The sequence below is a fragment of the Pipistrellus hanaki genome (genome assembly GCF_964339955.1).
Source record: "Pipistrellus hanaki genome assembly, chromosome: 21".
In the NCBI taxonomy this organism is placed as follows: Eukaryota; Metazoa; Chordata; class Mammalia; order Chiroptera; family Vespertilionidae; genus Pipistrellus; species Pipistrellus hanaki.
In genome coordinates, this window is record NC_140523.1 from 582,505 (window position 1) to 604,864 (window position 22,360).

General features: G+C 49.4%; 1 protein-coding gene across 6 annotated transcripts in view; it reads right to left on the minus strand.

Annotated features, from left to right (window-relative positions):
* Positions 1-22,360, minus strand: part of TJP1 (tight junction protein 1) — a 48,725-nt gene that overhangs the window by 11,674 nt on the left and 14,691 nt on the right. For all 6 annotated transcript variants that reach the window (XM_084869010.1, XM_084869009.1, XM_084869008.1 and 3 more), the window contains exons 3-18: positions 15,924-16,048; positions 14,956-15,058; positions 13,204-13,480; positions 11,547-11,650; positions 10,806-10,974; positions 10,104-10,251; positions 8,570-8,709; positions 7,691-7,796; positions 6,768-6,918; positions 5,680-5,788; positions 4,793-5,012; positions 4,338-4,522; positions 4,148-4,243; positions 3,261-3,343; positions 2,210-2,420; positions 1,839-1,939 (exon numbers count right to left, since the gene is read on the minus strand). In XM_084869010.1, coding sequence (XP_084725136.1) covers positions 1,839-1,939; positions 2,210-2,420; positions 3,261-3,343; positions 4,148-4,243; positions 4,338-4,522; positions 4,793-5,012; positions 5,680-5,788; positions 6,768-6,918; positions 7,691-7,796; positions 8,570-8,709; positions 10,104-10,251; positions 10,806-10,974; positions 11,547-11,650; positions 13,204-13,480; positions 14,956-15,058; positions 15,924-16,048 — 2,328 coding nt within the window. The remainder of the gene's footprint in view (positions 1-1,838; positions 1,940-2,209; positions 2,421-3,260; positions 3,344-4,147; positions 4,244-4,337; positions 4,523-4,792; positions 5,013-5,679; positions 5,789-6,767; positions 6,919-7,690; positions 7,797-8,569; positions 8,710-10,103; positions 10,252-10,805; positions 10,975-11,546; positions 11,651-13,203; positions 13,481-14,955; positions 15,059-15,923; positions 16,049-22,360) is intronic.

Here is a 22,360-nt window from a genome sequence, read left to right on the forward strand (position 1 = left end):
GGAGGAGAGGTGCCTGAGGAAGGAGGTGAGAGCGGCACCGACAGGCTGGACGGGACCAGACCTCAGCCTTGGACTGACTACACGGAAGCGTCTTCTTGCCTGGACGCAGTGCACAGTTAGCATGAGCGCCGAAGGGTGTGGAACCCATAAGTCAGACCATCTTTTGTCCACGCCCAGGACAAACGTGCGGCGGAGCCACCTGCTAAAGAAGAGCCGGGCCTGCACTGCCTTCTGGTGGGGCGACGAGGGTGCTGGGTTCCAGGAGGCTCCAGACAGGAGTCATGTCCAGGCAGGGTCTGCCCCCCCGAACCTCATGGCTCCCTCACTCTCTGTGCTGCTGAAGAAGAGCAGTCTCCCTGCCCTCTGCAGTGCCCTTGACCTTGCAGGGCTGAGGACTGCAACCCAGCACCAGCTGGGGGAGAGGGAAGGCCGGGGGAGGGGCAACTGGGACTCAATCACAAGCACACAGGCAGGAAGTGCCCAGAGAGCCCGGTGCAGGGCGTGCTGCAGGGTCGTTCCGATAAAACACACAGGGATGGGAAATGGAAGGGGTGGATAAATCAAACTTGATCTAAGTTGTAACCACTCTGATTTACCGAACGCAGCAATCCATCCTGATAACAAAGAGCCTCCTTTCCTCACATAAGAGGTTGGGGGGGTGGGAGTTAGACCTTTTCTCTGAAATCCAAGCAAAGAAAGGAAACGAAGAGGAAGGACAGAAGTGAAAGGGAGTTGAGGATTTAACCTCTCAGGTAGAGAGACAATGCGCTCTGCATTGCCAAGCTAATCCCATCAGAGAACCACCAGTGCAGTCTGGCCGACAGAGGGCGCTAGCAGGGTGTGCTGTCCCAGAGAGCGGGCAGAGGAGGTTAGTGAAGTGGGGCTGCCAGGTGGTGGCCAGGGGTCCCAGCTGCGAGTTAGTTCTTCCCGGTATGACCTGGCCCCAGCGAGCGGTGCTGAGGGGGGGGGTCCTGACAGGCTCTCCGCAGTGGGCAGTGGGGGCAGCAGTGCCGGCCCCTCGGGAGTGTTAGCCTCTGCACTGCGGGCTGGGTGTCCTGGGGGGGGGGCCAGGCCAGGCCTGGAGCATGCAGCATGCATGGCCAAGCATCTGCATCACAGCCAGGCGGGAGGGGCCATGCAGGGGCAGGCACAACACAGCCCAAGCTGATGGAGAATATGGAGAACAAAATAAAAAACAGACGTTCACAACCTCCCCTAGCAACCAGAACAGATGGTTCGGGTGGCATTCGTCTGGAGGTAGAAGACACTGAAATCACAAAGTTCCCTGCACTGTCCACTGTGAACAAACACCAGCTCTCCCAACAGAACAACAGACCTCTCCCACAGGTGAAAGACGGCCACACCAGGAAGAGTGACAGCAGGAACAGGCGTGGACTGGGCAGCGCACCTGTCCGTCTAGCAGGCCCTGGAGACCGTGCCCTCCCGCCCCTAGCCCTCAGAGGGTCCTCTGTCCTCTCAGGAGTCCTCAATGTCCTGTGCTGAGGACAGCGTGTGGGGGGCGCTCTTGGCCCACCCGGCCCCCTCTTTCACAGGAGGAAACTGAAGCCAGGTTCAAAGTCCTTCCCCAGCGAGACAGGGACAGAGACAGGACCCAGCCGTGCCCATCAGTTATATTTAAGAGGGCTTTCGAGGAAACACCACTGAAGTGGCAATAGTTGGGAGAATTTCAGAATATCTTGCCACCAAAAACAACTCGCATAAGCCCTCCACACAAAAGATAGAACCAGAGCCATAGAAAACAGAGTAACTCGAAGGCATCTCTGGTAGTTACGTCAGGTAGAGAGCGGGCTAAAAGAGAGACGACAGGAAACTCTTACCTTTCCCTCCGAGACCCAAACCAGCTGGTTCTGCTGCTGCTGAATGGCTTCCTTCAGCGCCCCGTACCAGCCGTCGTTCATTGAATTTAAGTTAATTGTGGCTGGAAAATAAGTGGATGATGTTAGTTTACAGCTCGGCAACTGCCCACAGTCGGAGTCGCTGGACCTGCCAGCCTTACGCACCATCGCTGAGCCATTGGAAGATGGGTTTGAGGACAGACCCCTGCCCCGTGGTCTTTTTCTCCCCATGTGCCTGCACCGCCCAGGGCAGCCTCACAGGCCACGGTGACAGAGGTCTCAGCGTTGAGATGACACAGCGCTCTGGCCCACATGCTGCTGCCCCGACACGAAAGAGGCCTTGGGACACTCACTGGTGAAAAGATGGTGGTTGTTTTTCCGCAGTTTATGAGACCGCTCGTAGAGCTTCCGGGCACTTTTCCGAGATTCTGGGCATAAGCGCATCCTCATGGTCTTCACGCCTTGCTTAGAGTCAGGGTTAAGGAAGACCACGATCGGGTACCACTGGGCGTAGTTCAGGCGATCGACTGCATTGGGTGTGACATCTAATAAAGCATGTTTGTCCTGGAAACACACAAAACACGAGTGAGGACACGAGACGGAACCAGAATCAGCACAGAAAAGGGCGCCGCCTGACTCTCCAATCGTGATGGACCTCGCCTGTGCTCCGACGTCTCAGGAGACTGTCATTAAAATTAATTCAATACAACTTCTAGCCCGATCTAACAACAAAAAATAACTTTAAGCAGCTCACTTTCAACAGGCCCCAATGTTTGCAAGCTGATGATTCTGCCTGTTTGGTTATATTAGCAATTTTTAACCTTTCTTCATCTCACAGCACATGAACTAAGTACTGAAATCACCAAAAAACGTACTGTAATTTTTTGCTGTTGTGGAAAAACAAAAACAAAAACAAAAGGTATAATTTTGATTCATTCACACCGGATGGTTATTGCTGTGTTGGTCATTTTTTTTCATTTGACAGTCTAAATGGGAAAAGGTCAGTATCCTGACTAAATAATCCGGTATTGCATGTTTTAGGAATTCTTGAGGCACACCGGCTGAAAACCACAGGGCTAGAGTGATTATACGTAAGACAACTTCATGCTCCTGACAGGGCATGCGGAGTAAGAGCAGACGCCCTGCCATGAGGATCACAGGTAAACTAGAGCCGTGTAAGGCAATGTGAACGGTCTGGTGATGTGTTTGACTGTTTGTGTGGCAATCAAAACCGTCTCTAGGTGCATGTTGCGCTATTCCCGTGAAAGGGACCATTACTACGCCTTTCGGCACGGTGCACCGGCAGTAACTGTAGAAAAACGATTTCTGCTTTCAGATGAACCGAACCGCGTCCCGCTCAGAACCACGACGCTGGCCGCCGAGCGTGGAGCCGGCGGCGCTCACCTGGTCTATTATCTGCTTTATCGTGTGCAGGCGGATGATGCCGGAGCTGCGCTGGTCAGTGCCTGCGTCCCGAGGTTCGCTTTCTGTTCGTGGAGTCAGGACAAGACAAAACATCAAATTGCCGCCGGTTAGATGAGAACGCCTCAGCCGCCAGCACTGCTGACGCACCGGACACGGGACCCACAGCTGGTGTCCTGTGCCACGGCCTCCGTCCCCAAAGCCAGGAGCACTCCATCTCCCTCGCTCCCATTATGACAACGGAAATGGAGGATCTGCCCTGAATGGGAACCGCTGGGTCAGACAGTGCTTCCCGCGAGGCTGGGCTTCGGAGAGGCCTCCTTGCCTCGGGTGCGAGGTTTAATGGGGCACCCCCAACCATGTATGAGGCAGTACTGGGTACAGTATGTTCAAAACATCCAAACTCACACTCTACAGCAAACAACACACCGTTTCCCAGAGAATCAGGAAATAGAACTTGAGCGAAAATTAAGATTGTCACTTGCCCAAGAGAAATTGTCAAATATGGCAATTCTCTCAATTCAGCCCGGCCGGCATGGCTCAGGGCCCGAGTGTCAACCTGTACACCAGGAAGTCATGGATGGATTCCCAGTTGGGGCACCTGCCCAGGTTGGGGGCTCGATCCCCAGTCGGGGGTGCAGGAGGCAGTCGGTCAGTGAGTCTCTCTAATCACTGATGTTTCTGTCTCTCTTTCTCTCTCTCTCTCTCCTCTTCCTCTCTGAGATCAGTAAAAATATATTTTGAAAAAAACAGCAAATTGTTGCTTCTCTTAGGTGAAGGAATCAGCCCAGCCTTCGAGGGGCACCGAGTGAACGACCCCTTCAGCCACCCCCCACCTCCCACCCCCGACGAGTGTGGAGGCGACCTACTTGCGATCTGGTAAACATCCGGTTCCTCTCTCGCCAGCTTCTCTCTGGCCACGTCGGCGATTGGTCCGAAGATGGTGACTGGCCGCAGGAACCCGGCTGCAGAGAAATCCAGGACGAGTGGCATAGTTAATACCTGTCTTCTGTAATCACGTGGACACCAGGGACGGGCCAATGTGGGAGGAGAAACTACCTTCCCGGAGGACCACTCGCTCGTAGGCTGGGAACTTGGTCTGCACCGGCTGGGCCGACAAGTCCTCCCGGCTCTTGCGGAGATTCCTCTTGGAGCTGCGGAGGCCCCGGAACCTCCAGAAGTCGGCGCGGTCCCCTCCTGCTGTCTTAGGGAGCGTGTACTGCACACTGGCCAACTGCTCAGCCCTGCGCGAGAGGAGACACCCATCAAATACAGGTGGTTTAAGACCACAAAAGGGAAGAAGACCCCCACGGAGTGAACTGTCAAAATTCTGGACAGAATCGGACATGCAGCTCACATCTTACTGGTTACACTAAAATCAAGGGGGTGGTACCACTGGGTCCATTACAGACACGATGAGACAATGAAGATGAATCTTCACATCCCAGCATTCCTAGGGGACTGAACTCTGACCTCGCTACTGACTTGGTTGAGAAGCAGCCGAACAGTCTTACCTGTTCTTATTGGGGATGATGCCTCGCTCCACCTCCTTGTGATTTTTGCCAATTCGAATAGCGAGCCAGGAGCCCAGTTTCCCGTTGTACAAGGTATCCACGACCCGGAACACCTCTCCTTTGTTAAAACTGAGTCCATACGGAGACTCCTTCTCGTATTCAAAGTGGGTTCTGATATAGAAAGAATCTCCCACATCTGACTCTACGATGCGGCGGTAAACTAAAAAGAATCAAGACAAAAACACCATCAGTGGCTAGTGGGATAAGAAATGAAGCTGATGAGAATTACGATGCAAAGAGGCTATCGATAATACTAACAACAAAATAATAGTGTCAACAGATGCTGACCCTGACCGGCACTTGGCCACGTGTACGTCACCACCACCTCACGGGATGGGGACGCCAGCACCTCCACTTTGCAGGTGAGGTGAGGGAAGGAGGGTGTGGGTGCTACTGGCACTAGTGGGTAGGGCCCAGGGATGCTCCCTAATGCCCACAAGGCACAGAACAGCCCCCACCACAGAGAAGGCCTGAGTCACCCATGTCGGGTGCCGAGGCTGGGAGCGCTGTCCTCCATGGACAGAGAGAACCAGGCATTCCGGGGTGTGGACCCTAACGAACACCAGAGCACTGCCTAGACGCCGCCCCGAATGCGGAAGCTGCCCTTAGTGCTTCTGCAGCTAACGCCCGAAGGGGTTTCCTGGGCCTTGCCTGGTTGGTCGGCATCCTCCTTAAGCTAGAACGCCCTGAGGCTGGGTGGTCCTAACACGGCGCTGTGTGATGAGCCCATCCATTCACCCCTGCCTCTGAGCCCTTAAAGGGAAATGAACTCCCATCTCAGCCCTCAGTGCCCACAGCCCGGCCCGGCCCCGCCTCCCGCCGCTCACCGTCCTTCTTCTGCTGCGCCAGGATGGTCACCTCCTCCCCCCGGGGCAGGTCCAGCAGGAAGAGCACGGCCTCCTCTCGGATGATGTTGGTGAAGTCGACGTTGTTGACCTGTCAATAGGCCGTTCACGAGTTACTTATGGCCGTGAGGGTCACAGAGCGCTTATCTACACAGGAAGCAACTCCTCTCAGTTTACCTAACCTAAAACCATCACATCTGTCAGATGGAGACACTGACTTTGGAGAAAGAATATAATTTAAAACAAGCATAAGCCCAGTAAAGTGAGTGAAGGTGTACATTCATTCAGAGAGCAGTGACACCCCTGCCGGTTTGGCTCAGTAGATAGAGCATCAGCCTGCAGAGTAAAGGGACCCAGGTTCGATTCCGGGCAAGGGCCCATGCCTGGGTCACGGGCTCAGTCCCCTGTGTGGGGCATGCAAGAGATAGCCAATCAACAATTCTCTCTCATCATTAATGTTTCCATCTCTCTCTCCCTCTCCCTTCCTCTCTGAAATCAATAAAAATATAAAGACAACTTCTAATTCCAAATATCTATTATTGCTGAACAATCTCTGGCTTTATTTTAAATTACAAGTTCTGTAAATGTGCAAAGAGCCCTATTTTACTAGGCTCTGCAGAAAACGAGATGGAAAAGCAACAGCGGCTGCACCGAGGCCTCGCTGTGAGAACATCGGTGGGACTGGTGAATGCTCAGCGGCTGCCAGGCAACGGTTACTTGCATGAGCTGCTCCTAAGGACCAGCAGGGCCTCGTCCAGATGTCAGTGTGACTGCACTGGGTGACAAAAACAGCGACACGCACTACTTGTACAACCAAACAGAAAGACACTTTTGAGAGTTCAAATTGGGTGTACCCCTAAATTTAGGAGAGTCACTGAGGAAGGCAGGAAAGGCGCAGCCACGCTCAGAGGGCAGAGGACAGTGCTGCAGAGCCCAAGAGTGTGTTCACGAAGGACAGCGGGAGCACAGAGCACAGTGGGGACGTCAAGGAGAACGCAGGCTGCAGGGGCCATGACGCCTCTCCAAGTTCTATGTGCTTCAACCCCGCGTGCGTGAGCGCACAGACGTACCCTGAGAATCTGATCGCCCTCTTCCAGGCCTTCTTTGGCTGCAGGGCTATCTTCTAGAACGCCAGCGACAAATATTCCAACATCATTGCCACCAGCCAGTCGCAAACCCACGCTGTCTCCTTTTCTGAATTTTACCAGTTTCATGCTGGGCCTGTTGAAAGGAAGATCTTGTTTGAAACGGGGAAGAGATGCTTGAGAAGTTACAGCAAGCTGCTACCATGAAACCACATTCAGAATGCACTAAAGGACCATCGTGTCTGAAATGTGGCCCATACCACACCACTGCCGCGGACAGCCTTCAGTCAGCTCACAGTACCGTGTCACGGCACCACAGAGACAGCAGGACACTAACTCCATCATCAAGATGGCGGGAACCGGGTTATAAAATGTACATCTCAATCCCATCCACAGTGATAAAAGGTGCAGGATATAAAAACTTAGAGACACTAACATCCAGAGCAGGTTCCCAACCAGGGGTGCTCTGGAACCATTTCTGGGTGGCACACCTGGGGGGGAGAGCAGGGATGTGTACTGTCAGCTAGTGGCCAGTGATGCTACTAAGCAGGCCACTAAGAAACAGAGATGTGGCCTAAGGGGCAATAATGCCGAAATGGAGAAACACTGATTTTTAAAAAATGCTAGGGCGTTAGGAAGTTTGTCAAACATCTAGTATCTAAATAAAAAACAATTTTTTAATTCATGACCTAAAAACTAGGTAGGAGACGACGACAAGAAAAAAAGCACACATCCAGAAAGTTCTTTTGTTGTTCTCTAGTCTCTGATTCTACCATAGCTTTTAAACCCAATCACAGCATTAATGGCATGCAGAGTTTTAAATACACGCCATGTGGTGGGAAACTGATCTCGCACGTTCAATGGCGCTCAGCAGCGGACAGAGGACAGCACATGGCAAAGCCGCGTACCGAAGGATGCCGTCTTCAGGCGTGGAATTGGGCAGGACCCCATCCGACGGGCTGACGGGCAAATCCACATCCGGCTGTCCCACCTGAGCATACACAGGCTTTGGCTCTAAGAGAGAACATTCACATGGTGCAGGAATCACTGATTAAAAAACAGAATAATAATGGAAGAAGCCAGGCTGCATAACATAAGATCAGAGCACCTGCTGAGGCCCGTGTATTACATGTGGAGAGAGTGGGTCTGTAACAAACTCTAACGTCTTTGTAGCGGGCGTGTTGGGACAGGATCGCCGTGCCTGCCACGGACCGGCGGGGAGGGCCTGGACATCCAGGCGTAGGGAGCGCCACAGAAGACGGAGAAGAGAGCACCTACATTTCTGCTGTGGCCACCCAGCAGCCTCCGTCTTCCCTGCGGAAGTTATTTTTAATCACCCACACTGTCACCACTCAACGAGCGGAGCCACGATCTGAGAAAAGGAGCTAAGCAACATAGAACCGGAATCTCAGGCCTTTCAAGCAGGCCGATCTCGAAATCCTGCAGATTCCTCTGTCTGACCTCACAGCTCTCCAGCGCACACTCACTAGTGTTTGTGAAAGCACTTTCATAAGCAGTGACGTGCACTGTGCTCCTTCAGCCGCTCTAATGGAGAACAGCCTTCCTGTTAACCATGAGGAATTCCATCCCAGAAACACCATCCATGCATGCCTACTGACCCATGCCACCCTCCACCGTAGAGAAAATGCTGCAAGTTACAGACAGATTCAACGCAGGAAGCAGTAGCTGTTTTAACAACAATATGAGCACCACCTTTGAAGCCCCCTGAAGCCTGACAGACCTGCAGCCGGAGGGCATGTCCTCCAGACGCGGTGCCTGAGGCTCACCTGGAAGAGCGGCTGCTGCCTTCTCATTCCTCTCCACCGCGACCTCTTCCACTGCCTTCGGGGCGCGATCGTCCGCATGCTTCACAGGCGGCGAGACCGTCCCCGGTTTGGCTGCTCTCTCCTCCTCCCTGCTCCGGTGACTGCACAAGGACCAAACGAGAAGTCAGCAAAGTGAGGAAGGCTGCGAACGTCCTTTGTGAGAGAAGAACTTTACACGATGCCAGAACCTCCTCTAACAGCTCTCACACTCTTACAAGAAGCCAGCAGGTGCCTGCCTGGTGTGCCCACCTATGAACCAGTAGGTAATGATTCGATTCCCAGTCAGGGCACATGCCTGGGTTGCTGGCTCCATCCCCAGTATGCGGGGTGCAGGAGGCAGCCATGAAAATACTGTATTATGAGTATAGTACAATTATTACATAATACAATTATTATGATTTCAATAACATTTCAGATGGGAATCACATAATTCCATTGCATTTTTCTTCATATTTGAAAATTAATGCTCTCTTTAGTGCATTTCTGTTATCTACCAAGAGAGGGAGACATTATTCAATAATACAAGCAGACCTAGAGCTGTTGAACGTATTCTGGACTTCACATTAAAGCCTGGTGTTTTCACACAGGCACAAGTCTAGGCCCAGAGTGAGCTCTGAAACAAGACTGAATAAACACAAAACAAACGGAGCTGAAGAACACCAGTGTAATCCTTCTCTCTACCCATATATTGTTTTTTAACATTCTAGTCCAGGGATTGGCTAACTTTTTCTGCTATGGCCATGCAGCCTCTGTTGCAACCTCCTAATTATGTCATTGCAGAAAGGGTTGTAATAAAACTTTATTTGCACAACTAGGCAGCAGGCTGGCTTTGGCCTGCAGGTTGCACTCTGAAACCCGTGATCTCTACAACAGGCTAATAGAGGACTCCTACTCTGGTGACCTTCCCTGAGCTGTGGATTACATAAGCTTGCAGGCCTCAGCAAAGTGCAGCTGTGGGCCAACTGTCTTTATAAATAAAGTTTTATTGGAATACAGCCAGGCCTATTCATTTACATATTGTCTACGGTTCCTTCTGTGATACAAAGACAGCTAAGTAGTGACAAGAGATGCATGGTTCGCATGCATAAAATATTGTACTATTTAGCCCTTTAAGAAGTTTGACTTCTGATTTTCTAGATAAGAAATACCTAAATTGACTAAGAAAAATAGATTTATCTGTAAGTAATGCTATAAACACAGGCCTAGCAAACGTAACTATTCTATTTTGGACAAGAGTGTGATTACCGCCTGGCCAGTATGGTTCAGTGGTTGAGTGTTGAGTTATGAACCAGGTCACAGTTCAATTCCCAGTCACAGTACATGTCCGGGTTGCAGGCTTGATCCCCAGTCGGGGCGTGCAGGAGGCAGCTGATCCATAATTCTCTCTCAACACTGATGTTTCTCCCTTTCTCTTTCTCTCTCTCTCCCTCTCTCTGTCCCCCCTTCCTTTCTGAAATCAATAAAAATATATATTTTTTAAAAACACTGTGATTACCTGCCGCTGCTGGGCTGCGGTGGCGAATGTCTGGAATGGTCAGAAGGCTCTGACCGCTGGTCAGGAGATCGCGACCGGCTGTGGCGGGGAGCCTTGTCATGAGACCGGCCAGAATGGTCCGATGCCAGCGAATGAATTTCTGAAATGTCTGTTAAATAAAAGGGGCCATTTAGTTTCCCATGAAATGAAAAGATTTTGTTTTCCCTAAAATATAAGATGCTCCAATGATAATGGTGAGCAGCACTAAATCTAATTCATGAAAAATGGCAGATTTAAGCAGTGACTTCAGCGGCCACTGGTGAGCAGGGGTGTGCTGTCCACAGGAAAACAAACAGAGTGGCAGCATGGAGGGCCTGGAAGACATGCTAAGTGGTAAGTCAGACAAGGACAAACACTGCATGGCCTCCCTTGCATGTGGACGCTTCAAAACAAAACAGCCAACCCCAGCATCACGTGGCAATCAGTTCAGCATGCATGCAATCAAATCGTCACGCTTAGACCTTAAGCTTATACATACACTGGTGCACGTTCATTACTTTTCTGTAACGCTGGGGAAAGTAAAATGAACCATGCATATACATTTGTAATTCTTAGATCTGAAGGTGGCTGGCTTGTAGGAGGTTATCTCGCTCAAACACATCAAGTGTCCCTGGCTCTTTAAGAACGGGTCCCTTATGGGACCCGGACGAGGCCCATACTCACCATCCTGCTCCGAGGCGTTGGCCGAGTGGATGCTGTCCGAGAGGTCGGGCACGTTCAGCAGCGTGGCCCGCTCGTCCCTCTGCACCACCATCTTCAGCTTGCCCTTGGACCGCTCGATCAGCGTCTTGGCGTCTGTCAGGGACATGTTCTCCGTCACGGTCCCATTGATCTGCAATGGAAAAGCAGCCGTGGGCGGGAGGCTAATGACACAAATACAGACAGTCACTCCCGTCCACTAGGAACAGAAACCGCTACCGGGCTCCCAGGCTCCCTGTACGACCCAGACATTCTTCACCCTTTGCCGTGGTCCCAAGTCCTCCTCCTTCCCGGAACAGTAACATCTTGATTACACTGGTACCATGACAGAGAACCCACATTCCCTGGCCCCTCTCCATTGCAGCCACTGTCTATTACTTACACAGCAAATTAACAGAATACACATCTCAGTAACATCCAGAGCAGGTGTCAAGACCACTTGTGGCATAAAAAGGAACATAGCTTCCTACACCGTGACCCTACTGGTGAGCGATACAAACTCAGAGCGGTGAATTCTCCCAGGAGGACTCTATGCCTAACGTAGGGCATCGGTGCTGACAGATAAACAAGACAGCGGCAAAGTAGCCAGCCCCCAAACCCTGAATTTCAATTCTTTTGGGAAAACTGCTTCAAACGTGGGCAGAAGCCACGTGGTCCCACCAGAACTCGCTTTCTGATTCCGTTCACTACAACGTAAGAGTGTACCTTTAAGACAACATCGCCTTCTTGAATATTGCCATCTCTCGCTGCCAAGCTATCTTGTGAAATTTCCTTCACAAATATGTGGCTGGCCAGTCGGAGACCATATTCTGAAATAACATATTGAAATGTCTTTAGTGCAAAATCCTAAACACTTAAACGAAGTTTAAAAGTATCAGACTACCAATCACTGTATAAGGAGTTTTAAAATAGCCCGGCTGGTGTGGCACAGTGGTTGAATGTCAACCAAGAACCAGGAGGTCACAGTTCAATTCCTGGTCAGGGCACACGCCCTGGCTGTCCCAGTATGGGGTGTGCAGGAGACGGCCGATCAATGATTCTCATCGTTGATGTTCCTCTCTCTCTCTCTCTCCCTTCCTCTCAGAAATCAATAAAAAATCTATGTATTTTTTAAAGTTTTAAAACAGAATCAGTACCAATAACTCATTCTTGGCCCCTCTGTAAGACAGCGTCTCCTTTCTCCCTCAGGAGCCCGCACTCTGCGCCAGCAGGGGCAAGTGCGTGGTGCACACACAGGATGGCAAGCACACCGCGCTCCCGTTTTCCGAAGGGCCCCGTCCCGCGGAGAAAACCCTTCTCTCTGGCCCTGGGCGTGGCACACTAGCTTCCCACGCTCTAGGGAATACAATTCCGAGAAGCACCGGGGTGGGGCAGAGAACTCTGGGAAGGGACAGTTCCAGGGATGGCCTGCCTTACCACGCATGTTCTGTTTCTGTTTTCCCAAGTTTCTAGAGCAAAAGTCTTTCTATCTGCTCCTGCGTGCCTGTGGCCCTGGAGAGCTGTGCCCCTGGGCACCATTAGCACACACTCCTGGTGTCAGTGCAGACAAAGGCTGACAGCCAGCCAGGTGGGGCTGGGCTGGAGACAGACAGCCACTCCTGTGCTTTTCCCACCACCACGCAGCCAGGAATGAGGCAACGGTAACTGCCTCCATGGGCGAGGAGTCGGTCAGAGTTGAGGAAACCACCAGCCGAGTCCAGAGGTCTGCAAAGCTGTGCATCCTGTTTTTCACTAGAACAAGGATGACAGCACAGTGCCGACGGAAGGGCTGCTGCTAGTGCTACTGGGAGGGAAAGGACTCTTAGTGTCACTACATTGAAGAAAGAAGAACCACGATGGGAAGTAGAGAAGCTTTTAATAGCAGGGAAGTTAACAGAACTGCTACTCGAACTTGTAAAAGCTACATCGGTTACAGTTTAACTTAAGGCAAACATACAGAGTGCCCACAACTGGAACAGACTCGGGTAGAAAAGGAAAATGACTCCCGAGGGCAGCGGTCGCCAACCTTTGGGACCTCATGGACCACCGGGGGTCCATGGACCACCTGCTGGCGCCCGCTGTTCCAGGGGATCTAGGCCATCTACGATGTGGTTCAAAAACGGTAGTTGTGTCACAGAGGAATATGGGAAAACTGTCCACATTCAAGATTTAAAAGTAACAAATGACCAGAGCAGAGATGACTCCAAAATATTCCTTGTACTAATTTATTCATTTACTTCCAGGGCGTGCAAGAGGCAGCTGATCAACGGTTCTCTCTCGTCACTGATGTTTCTCTCTCCCCCTCCCTTCCTCTCTAAAATCAATAAAAATATATTTTAAAAGAAAACGGGTAATGTCTGAAGCTGTCCTAGCGGGTGGATACCTTCATTTTTCCGAGACTTGACCAGCGTGACTTTGGTGGGCCGGGCAGGCTGGCTGGAGGCCACCGATCGCCTGTCGGACCGTGGGGACAGACTCCTCTCCCGGCTGGCGCTCCTGTCCCGCGCCCAGCTCTTCTCACTCCGCCTGCTGGCCGTGCCCCCACGGCCCCCTCTGTGGTCAGGCACGTCCTCGTCGTAACTGTCCGCCTCGTTCTCGGACACGGGCTCCGGGTCGGGACGACTCACAGGAATCTGGACTTTCTTCTTCCTGCGAATGGTCTGCAGAGAGAGAGAGGCTGTCGAGTGAGTGAGTGCTTTCCAGCATGGAGGCTTCTGTTCCTGAGAGAGGAAAATTACACCACTCTGGTGCCACGTTAATTAAGTTAATTATGAGTCAGAGAGATATAAGGAATAATGATAACACGTTACCAAGGAATACATTCCCATAATGGTTGGGTTTTCTGCTCTCCTGATAAAGAGATCTGCTTAAGAACCAAATTTGGGAGTGTGGGCCTCAGAAAGTCCTTGCTTTAATTCAGAAAGACCTTCTGGGTGCAATCATCACAAGCCTAAAGGAAAACTAATGATTATTGGTGGTTTGAATAAATAAATAGTGCATTCTCCTCCAATAACAAATGTACTATAGGCCCGGCGGCGTGGCTCAGTGGCTGAGCATCAACCTATGAACCAGGAGGTCACGGTTCGATTGGCTTTCAGGCTTGGTCCCCAACAGGGAGTGTGCAGGAGGCAGTCAATCAATGATTCTCTCTCATCACTGATGCTTCTTTCCCTCTCTCCCTCTCCCTTCCTCTCTGAAATCAATAAAAATGTATTTTTAAAATGTTACTGTAGTTGCTACCAAACCATAGCAAACTTGCAAGCCCTACTTGACTCCTTAAGAACTTCAGACCGTCAGTATCAAGGCCCGTGATGGTCCTGCTGGACCTCAGGAGAGAAACTTATTCCACCAACACAGTGACGTTCAGCTCAGCGTCACAGCTCAGACGCAGCTCCCCGTCCCCAGCACTCTCTGCCTGCCGTCTGTCTCCCTGGATGTAAATTCTGGTCTGTGGGAGTTATTGTACTTCTCCAGTTCCCTTTCCTCAATGACTGGTCACTGGTCCGACTTCCCGGTCCCACTGACTTCCTTCGCTCCCTGGAGGTCAAGGTCTACAATGTAGACTCTACATGCACTGCTTCCTGGTCAGGTGGCCTCTGAGGCCCGGTCTGCCCTGGGCCTCACCTGGTACTCACTAGGTCTCATCAGAGGGCTGCAGCATCTTGGGACCACGCCCTGTCTTTCACTTCTGATGCCTTTTCCATATCTACCTTACTTGCGATTCTCCTCCATCCTCTCCTGTTCTCCAAGCCCATCAGCTCTCCCACGTTTGCATGAGAGATCATGTGCGATATTTAGATGACTTCCTCTTGGCCCTCAATCATCTGCCATGACAACTCCAGCCCCGCATTATCTTCCCCTCAGCTGGCGGCAGGGCCACGCTTTGCTGATGCGGGCTCCACCATTCACTTTACTGGACAGAAATGTTTTGCTTCTTCGGCAATGCTTCCGTCCGCCTCTTCCCTCCCCGTGGAATCGCTAACACATCGACAGAGATCAGTGCCACCTCCCTCCCCTACTCCTCGGTATTCCCCAGATTTCACCGTCTTAAAGAGGAAGGACACAGTCAAACACCAGAAATGCTGTCGACAATAAAGCTGGTATCTTTGCTCGATTAAAGGTAGAAGGGACTCACAATTTTTGCATTCTTCCCGCTTTTCCTTAGCTGCTGAACAGCAAAAGCATGTTCAACATTATCCATCGACACTCCATTAACCATCGCAACACGGTCATTTTCCCTAAGAGAAAAGCCACCAAAACAGCACGTTAGAGAAAAACATACAGGTAGGTTTGTGAAGGTACTTTCAAGATGAGTACTTCTAAAAAGTACTGTAATTATGGACTAGGTAATCTATTTGTCTTCAGATCAGTGATGAAATGTCAAACTATTTACTTTCAGATCTCTCACAAACATGCTTAGTAGCAAGTACCCACAGGTCATTCATTTTTTTTAAACCCATTAACACATGGCCCAGCCGGTGTGACTCGGTTGTTTAGCATCGACCTCTGAACCAGGTCACAGTTCCATTCCCAGGCACAGGCCCAGGTTGCAGGATTGATCCCCAGTGGGGGCGTGCAGGAGGCAGCCGATCCACAATTCTCTCTCATCATGGATGTTTCTATCTCTCTTTCTCTCCCTCTCCCTTCCTCTCTGAAATCAATAAAAATATATTAAAAAAACAAAAACAAAACAAAGCCATTAACATGTTTCCTGAAGGACTGAGCAGGTACCACAAGACAGTAATTCCGCTGGTACAAGTACAGGGTATATATGATATTATTTATACAGCCGGGAAAAGTTCTCCCTTTAAAAAAATAAATACTCCTTCTCTTTTGATTTTCTTTTAATCCTTCTGATTAAACACTTGTTTTTTTGCTAGTTTCCTTTGGCCTCTTTCTCTTGATTATCTTATTGAACAAAACAGCAAGGCTCAGGGTGAGAGGCTCCTAAGGGCTAGGTCCTACCCAAACCTGAGTAAGGGCTGTTTGTTCCACTATTTTCACAGCGACCTTCTATTCAAGGCTCATATACTTACTTTCCATTTAGGACCCAGATAAGGACTCACTCAGAGAACTTGCCGGAGGTCAGGGGGACACACTTACTGCAGCTGCCCTTCGGCGGGCCCTCCCTTCAGCACGTCCGAGATGACAATGGAGGTCTCCCCGCTCTGAAAGTGGGGGTTGTCTCTCCCTCCGGAGATGGCAATTCCGAACCCGAACCCCGGAGCCTACGGTAACAATCACAGGAAAATGTCACTCATTAAGAAAAATGGCTGCTCATTCTGTCGCACTCTACAAACTAAAAACATTGAAATGCAAAAATGACAGTAATCTTTCATCGGTGGTGCCCACTCCCTCACCGGGATGGTTACTCACAGGATGATCCGGCCTGGGATGGGCATGCGCTCTGGTGCATTAAATGGCATCAGAGAATAGAGAGAACTGCCAACTACTTGATGTTCTGTAAGAGCTAAGATAACCTCAGAGAATGCACACCATCGCTCTTCTGAGAGGAAGGGAAACACGCGGAGCGGGTAGGAAACCTGCTCTCCGAGGGCCCGGGACCGTAAGCCAGAGCAGCGTCTTCCCGCAGGTTTCCACAGCCTCTGCCAGGCAACCACGGGACCATGTCCCCCGGGGGCTGGTGTACGTCACGACCCTCACTCCCACCCAAAGCCGACTCGAGCGGCAAAAAGGAAAAAACTCTCCTTAAGAAAGAATAAACCACCTGCAACTTCACGCTCAGGCCCGAGAACAATGAAAGCACCTTCCTGCACGAAGTCATACCCATGTGCTCCTAACGGCAGCTTTCACTATCGCCACCGAAGGAAACAGCCCAAAGGCCCACCAACCGGTGAACCGACAAGTAAAAGGTGGGTCATGCTTACAATGACTCTTGTTTGCTCTAAAAAGAAACGAAGCACTAGTACAGGCTATGAAATAGATGAGCCACCTTGGAAACATCATGCCGAGTGAAGAAGCCAATCAGAAAAGACCATCTAGAGTATAATTCAATTCATGGGAAATGTGCAGAAAAGACAAATGTACGGACACAGGAAGTAGAATGAAACTGCCCACTCTCTTACACCACACACAAATTAGCTCCAAGGGGATTAAAGACTTGAAACCGTAGAGCACATAGAACACATGGGCGCTAAGCTACCGGGGAGGAAAGCCACAGGTGTCTGACACACCCAAGACCTGAGAACCCCAAACAACAACAGGCATTCGCTGGGAAGAAGGGCAACACAACATGGGAACAGCAGCTGACACGGGAGGGACTGCCTCCTCCGACCGCAGGAGGGCCAGGATCTGCCTGGAGCCGGAGCCCCGGCGCTGTGTCACCCCGGGCTCTGCACACGGGGCCCCGCACAGGAGGCGCTGCTGGCAGGAAAGCGGCCACGAGCGGGACAGGAACAGCAGAGACAAAGCAGAGAACGGCCACGGCAGCGTGTCCAATGGGCGCAGAGATAAGACGTAAGTGTCAGAAAGCAGCAGGGATGTTCTGTAGCACATACACCTCTCTCTCCAAGAAACTAAGCCGATTTCTAAAATCTCAAAGAAATTAATTTCACATTAAAAAAAGCAAAAAGAGTGTCGGGATGGAATCCCTTACAACATCACGATGAAGATAAGGAGCGGCAGAGTCACTTCCCTACAGACCACGAAAGCATGAACTGAGCAGACAGAATTCCAGAGCTGACTGGAAGCTTTAGAAAAAGCTCATAACTTACAAAGAAAGGAAACTTAGATTATCATCACGTTTGGACAGCAACGTGATGTGCCAAAGATACTCCAAGAAACAGTGAACCCGAGAGTTCCATCCAGTAAAACCGACCTCCAGGGAGCCAGGGCACCGAGCAGCTGGCGGACGTGCAAGGAGACGGGGTGCTGCCTCCACGCGGGCTAACCGAGGGTGACACCCTGACACTCGGCGCGGACTGGCGACAGCACCGAACACACACGAGGATGAGGGGAGGGAGTGCACTGGCAGCAGCGGCAGGGACATGGGAAAGCCGTTTGTTTACACGGGAAGAGGAACAGCACATGGCAAAACATGTTAATCCTGTTCCCAGTCATCAACACTGTAGCTTTTGAATGGAAGGAAAAGCATCCAAGAATTTTTCTCTCACCACAGTTCATCCTTTTGAGACCATGAGCAGCCATGAGTGGCAATAGCTTTTGTGTTCAAACCTCTGCCTGGTAGGGAAACTAAATGTATGATAAACAAGAGACATGTAGCCACTGAGTGCTGGAGATGTGGCTAGTCTGACCAGAGCTGTGCTGAAATTGGAAAATGAACACTGGTTTTGTAAGACTCTATGGAATAACAAAAATAAAGCACATCCATTTTTAAATATTGCTCACATGTTGAAAATGGTATTATCTTTGATATACCGAGCTAAATAAATAAGATCTACTATAAAATTAATTTCACCAGCGTCTTACTCTTTACTAAGAAGGCTAGACAATCCTAAATTATGCATGTCTTCCCATTACATACATGAGGCTGCTGTACGGACCTCCTGAGAGTGACTTTGTTGACAGGGTGGTCTCCTAGGAAATTAACTTTTATGGGGCTTTTAACTAAGTGCCGAGCTCTATGGGGATATAAACCGACCAACACTCCCTCCCCTTCAGGAGCTTACGGTGCACAGGACACGGGCGACAGCTACCTGAGGACCGTCTCCAGTCACTCAGGGCCAGCGGGCAGAGCAGAGCCCAAGGCCAGGCGTCGGCCTGCGTGGTTCTCCGCCATCATTCCGGGTGTGACCGTGCGGGGCACACAGCCTCCAGAGAGAACAGGACGTTCTGTTCTCTGGGCCTCAGAGTACCTAACACTCGCAGGTGAAGAAGTCTCTCCGGGAATGCCAATAGCGGCAGGGGCAATGCAGGAGCACATGGTACATTGTTCCTGACAGCTAACAGCAGGAACTGCTGTGTTTTCTACAGAATTTTCATTCTTTTAACAGACAAAGTTACTTCTGTTTACATGTGCTTGACCATCAGGTGTCAAAGAGCACTATTTGTCCTTCCTTGGCCACACATGGCCAGCGCCAAAATGACAGCGTCCAATCACCTTCACTTACTGCGCTTCTCGTTCCTCTGGCAGTGATTCTCAGAAATGGCAGCCGGAAGCCGTGGCCCCATTTCAACGGGAGCGTGTAGGAAGAGGCAGACAAAGGGACTAAATCCCACAGCTGGGATGGCCCAGTGGACTCTCTTCACAATGAGAAAACGGAAGTCGCTGCTCCCTGCCAGTGGTCAGACACCCTGGCCTGCAGGCCAGAGCTGGGAAGCTGCCCGGGGTTGTAAATAAAGTTTTATGGAACCCAGCCACCCCCACTTGTCCATCTACTATTTATGGCTGCTCTGCAATGCCCGCGCAGAGGTGAGTCGTCGTGAGAGATTTACGGCCTGCAAAGCCTAAAATATCCCGGCTCCTGACAGGAAAGGCTGCCGCCAATATTCCCGCAGAGCCAGATCTTACTCTGGCCCGACCGAACACCAGGGACGGCTCCCTGGCCGAGCCGAGTGCAGTGTGGCTGCCTCTTCCCCTCCCAGGGCAGAGAGAGGACGCTGAGCCCGAGGAGGAGCCGCAGAGAAACGGCCCCATCTTCTGGGCGGCGCCCTCAGACGTGCCGAGTGCGGGTGACACTCAGCTCATTCAGAAAAGCGGTTCCTGACTTCTCAACGCTCAAGAGCTGTTCCTGCTTTCCCTCAGCTAATGACCTGCAGTAAATACCGTGTTCCCACACGTGCATTCCCAACAAAACGAGGCAAAATAGTAGGAAGGAGAAACATATTTTAGCTAATGGGTCTTATTTCATTTTGTTTATTTAAAAACTAAAAGGTACCAGGGAAAAACAAATGGAATGTGATAATGCCAAATTACACTTACGGCCTCAAAAGAACGATGTAGCTTCTATCTTAAGAACTTATTAAGAGAACAACTTAAACCTAATATAAGCTGAAAAAAAGGAGATATAAAAATAAGAGCAGGGGGAAAAAAGCAGAAATCAATCAAATAAAAAAACAAAACAAAATGTATCAATGAAAACAAAAACTGGTGTTTTGAAAAGATCAATCAAAATTGCTAAACCTCTAGCCAGCCAGACCAAGAAATAAAAGAAGACACAAATTACCAATATCAAAAAGAACAGGGCCTCATTACAGACTCTATGGCAATAGAATAAGAGACCACTGTTAACAATTTTATGTTCATACATTAGATGAAAGGGACAAATACTCTGAAAGATGCAGATTACCAAAGCTGCCCAAAAAGAAGCGCTAACAAAGAAGAGATACATAACTGGACAGTCCTACACGTCACAGAGCTGAATCCATAGTTAAAAGCCTTCCCACAAAGCAGCCTCCGGGGCCAGATGGCTGGCTGCCCAGATGAATCCTACCGAACACTGAAGGAAGAAGTAGCATCGACTGTTCAGAGGTTGTTCTGAGGCGACACCAAAACCAGGTAAGCACAATCCACACACAAGTTCTGACCAGTATTTTATGAACACAGAAACACATATCTTCAAAAAATATGAGCAATATAGAAAATGGATGCTGTATTACAAACAAGTGAAATTTATCTTGAGAATCCAATACTGTTCAACATTCCAAAAGCAAGAGTTGACCACACCAACAGACTAGGAAGAAAACTGTTTTTTAAAGCTGTGACAGTCACACAGAAGTAACTGCAGGAAGACAGACACTTTGATCAACAGAAGAGACCAAGGAAAGACCACACAAATGGTCACTGGTTTTTACAAAGACAGAAAGAAATTAAACTTGTATCCTGAATATAGAAAGAACTCTCAAAACTCAGTAACAACTTTTGTGCACCAAGGGACACACTCAACAGAATGGAAAGAAAACCCATAGAATAGGAAAAAATATTTGCAAGTCATATATCTGATAAGGGGTTAATATCTAAAATAGGTAAAGAATTCCTACAACTCAACAATTAAAAGACAAATAAGCCAATTAAAAAATGGGCAAAGGGCTTGAAAGATGGTAAATTTTGTTTGGTGTATTTTACCACATTATAAGAAAGCACTCAATAATGAGAAAATAACCCAATTAAAAATGGGCAAGAGATGTGAACACATTTTATCAAAGACGATATGTGGACAAGTTAGCACATAAGCAGATACTCAACATCATTTGTCTTAAGAGAACTCAGAAACGAAAACCACAACCACATACCACTATACACCTATCTGTGTGGCTAAAATTAAGAAAACAGAAAACCCCAAACAATCCTGATGACATCACGTGTTGGTGAAGATACACAGCAACTGGGGCTCGTACATACAGGCAGCAAGGATGCAAAATAGGACAAACAGTTTGGCAGCATCTTATAAGACTAATATTCGGGGGGGAGGGGGGGAAGCAGCAATGGTAAGATATGTACACATATAATACCTTAATAAATTTAAAAAAGATTAATATTCATTTACCATAAGACACACAGCAACTCCATCCTAAGTACCCAAGAGAAATGAAAAGTTAGGTTCACACAAAAACCTGTATACTAGAGCAGACTGACTCATAATCACCCAAACCTGAAAACAGACCAAATGTATCAAAACTGGAGAATGAGTAAGTAAATCTCTCTGCATTCACATGCTGTAATATTACTGGGCAGTAAGAAGAAACTAACAACAAAAGAAAACAAAATGAAGAATTACTGATACAAGAAATTTCAAATACGTTAGAAGAAACCAGTCTCAAAAGGCTACACATATGTAGTGTGAGCTCACTGACATGCATTCTGGAAGAGGCTAGACATTTCTGTGTAAGAACAGAACACACATCAGCGGTTGCTATGTGCTGGGGTGAGGGGCAGAGCTGACTATAAATGGGCACAAGTTTCAGGGTGATGAATGCTCTGTATTTTTACTGTAGTGGTGGTTACATGACTACATACATTTGTCAATGTATGTAGTCACGTAACCATGACTGTACACTAAGCTGTACACTTGAATTTTACTGTGCACATGAATTTTACTGTATGCCAGTCACACCAATGAAAATAATAAAGGTATTCAGAAAATAAATGTAATGTGATAAAAATAATACCAGCTAATTAAATAATTTTAAGGTACGAAGTTATTTTATATGTTTAATCTGGTTGAAATATTTTACCTACCAGTACAAACAGAAGTCATATTTTAGCCTTATATAAATTAACAGTTAACGTTAGTATTATCTAGTGATTTCTTTTATCACCCTTTAGGGAGGCATAAGAAAAATCCACTGCATCGTATCTGAAAGCGAGGTCTTTAACAATTAATTCACCACCATCTATCATGTGCAGGGTAAACACTCCTGAGAGAACCAGGGCCGAGTTCGGAACACGCTTTCCCGCCCCCTCTCCTGGTGGGGACCGGCGGGGGCTGCCCAGTATGTCCTCCAATCTCTTCCTGCTCGCGCTACAGGGCAGGGCAATGGTCAGCTCTCTGCAGGGGGTCGTGGGAGAGACGTACTGCATGTCAGCACACATGGGTGCCATCAGCCCAACCTAAACCTGC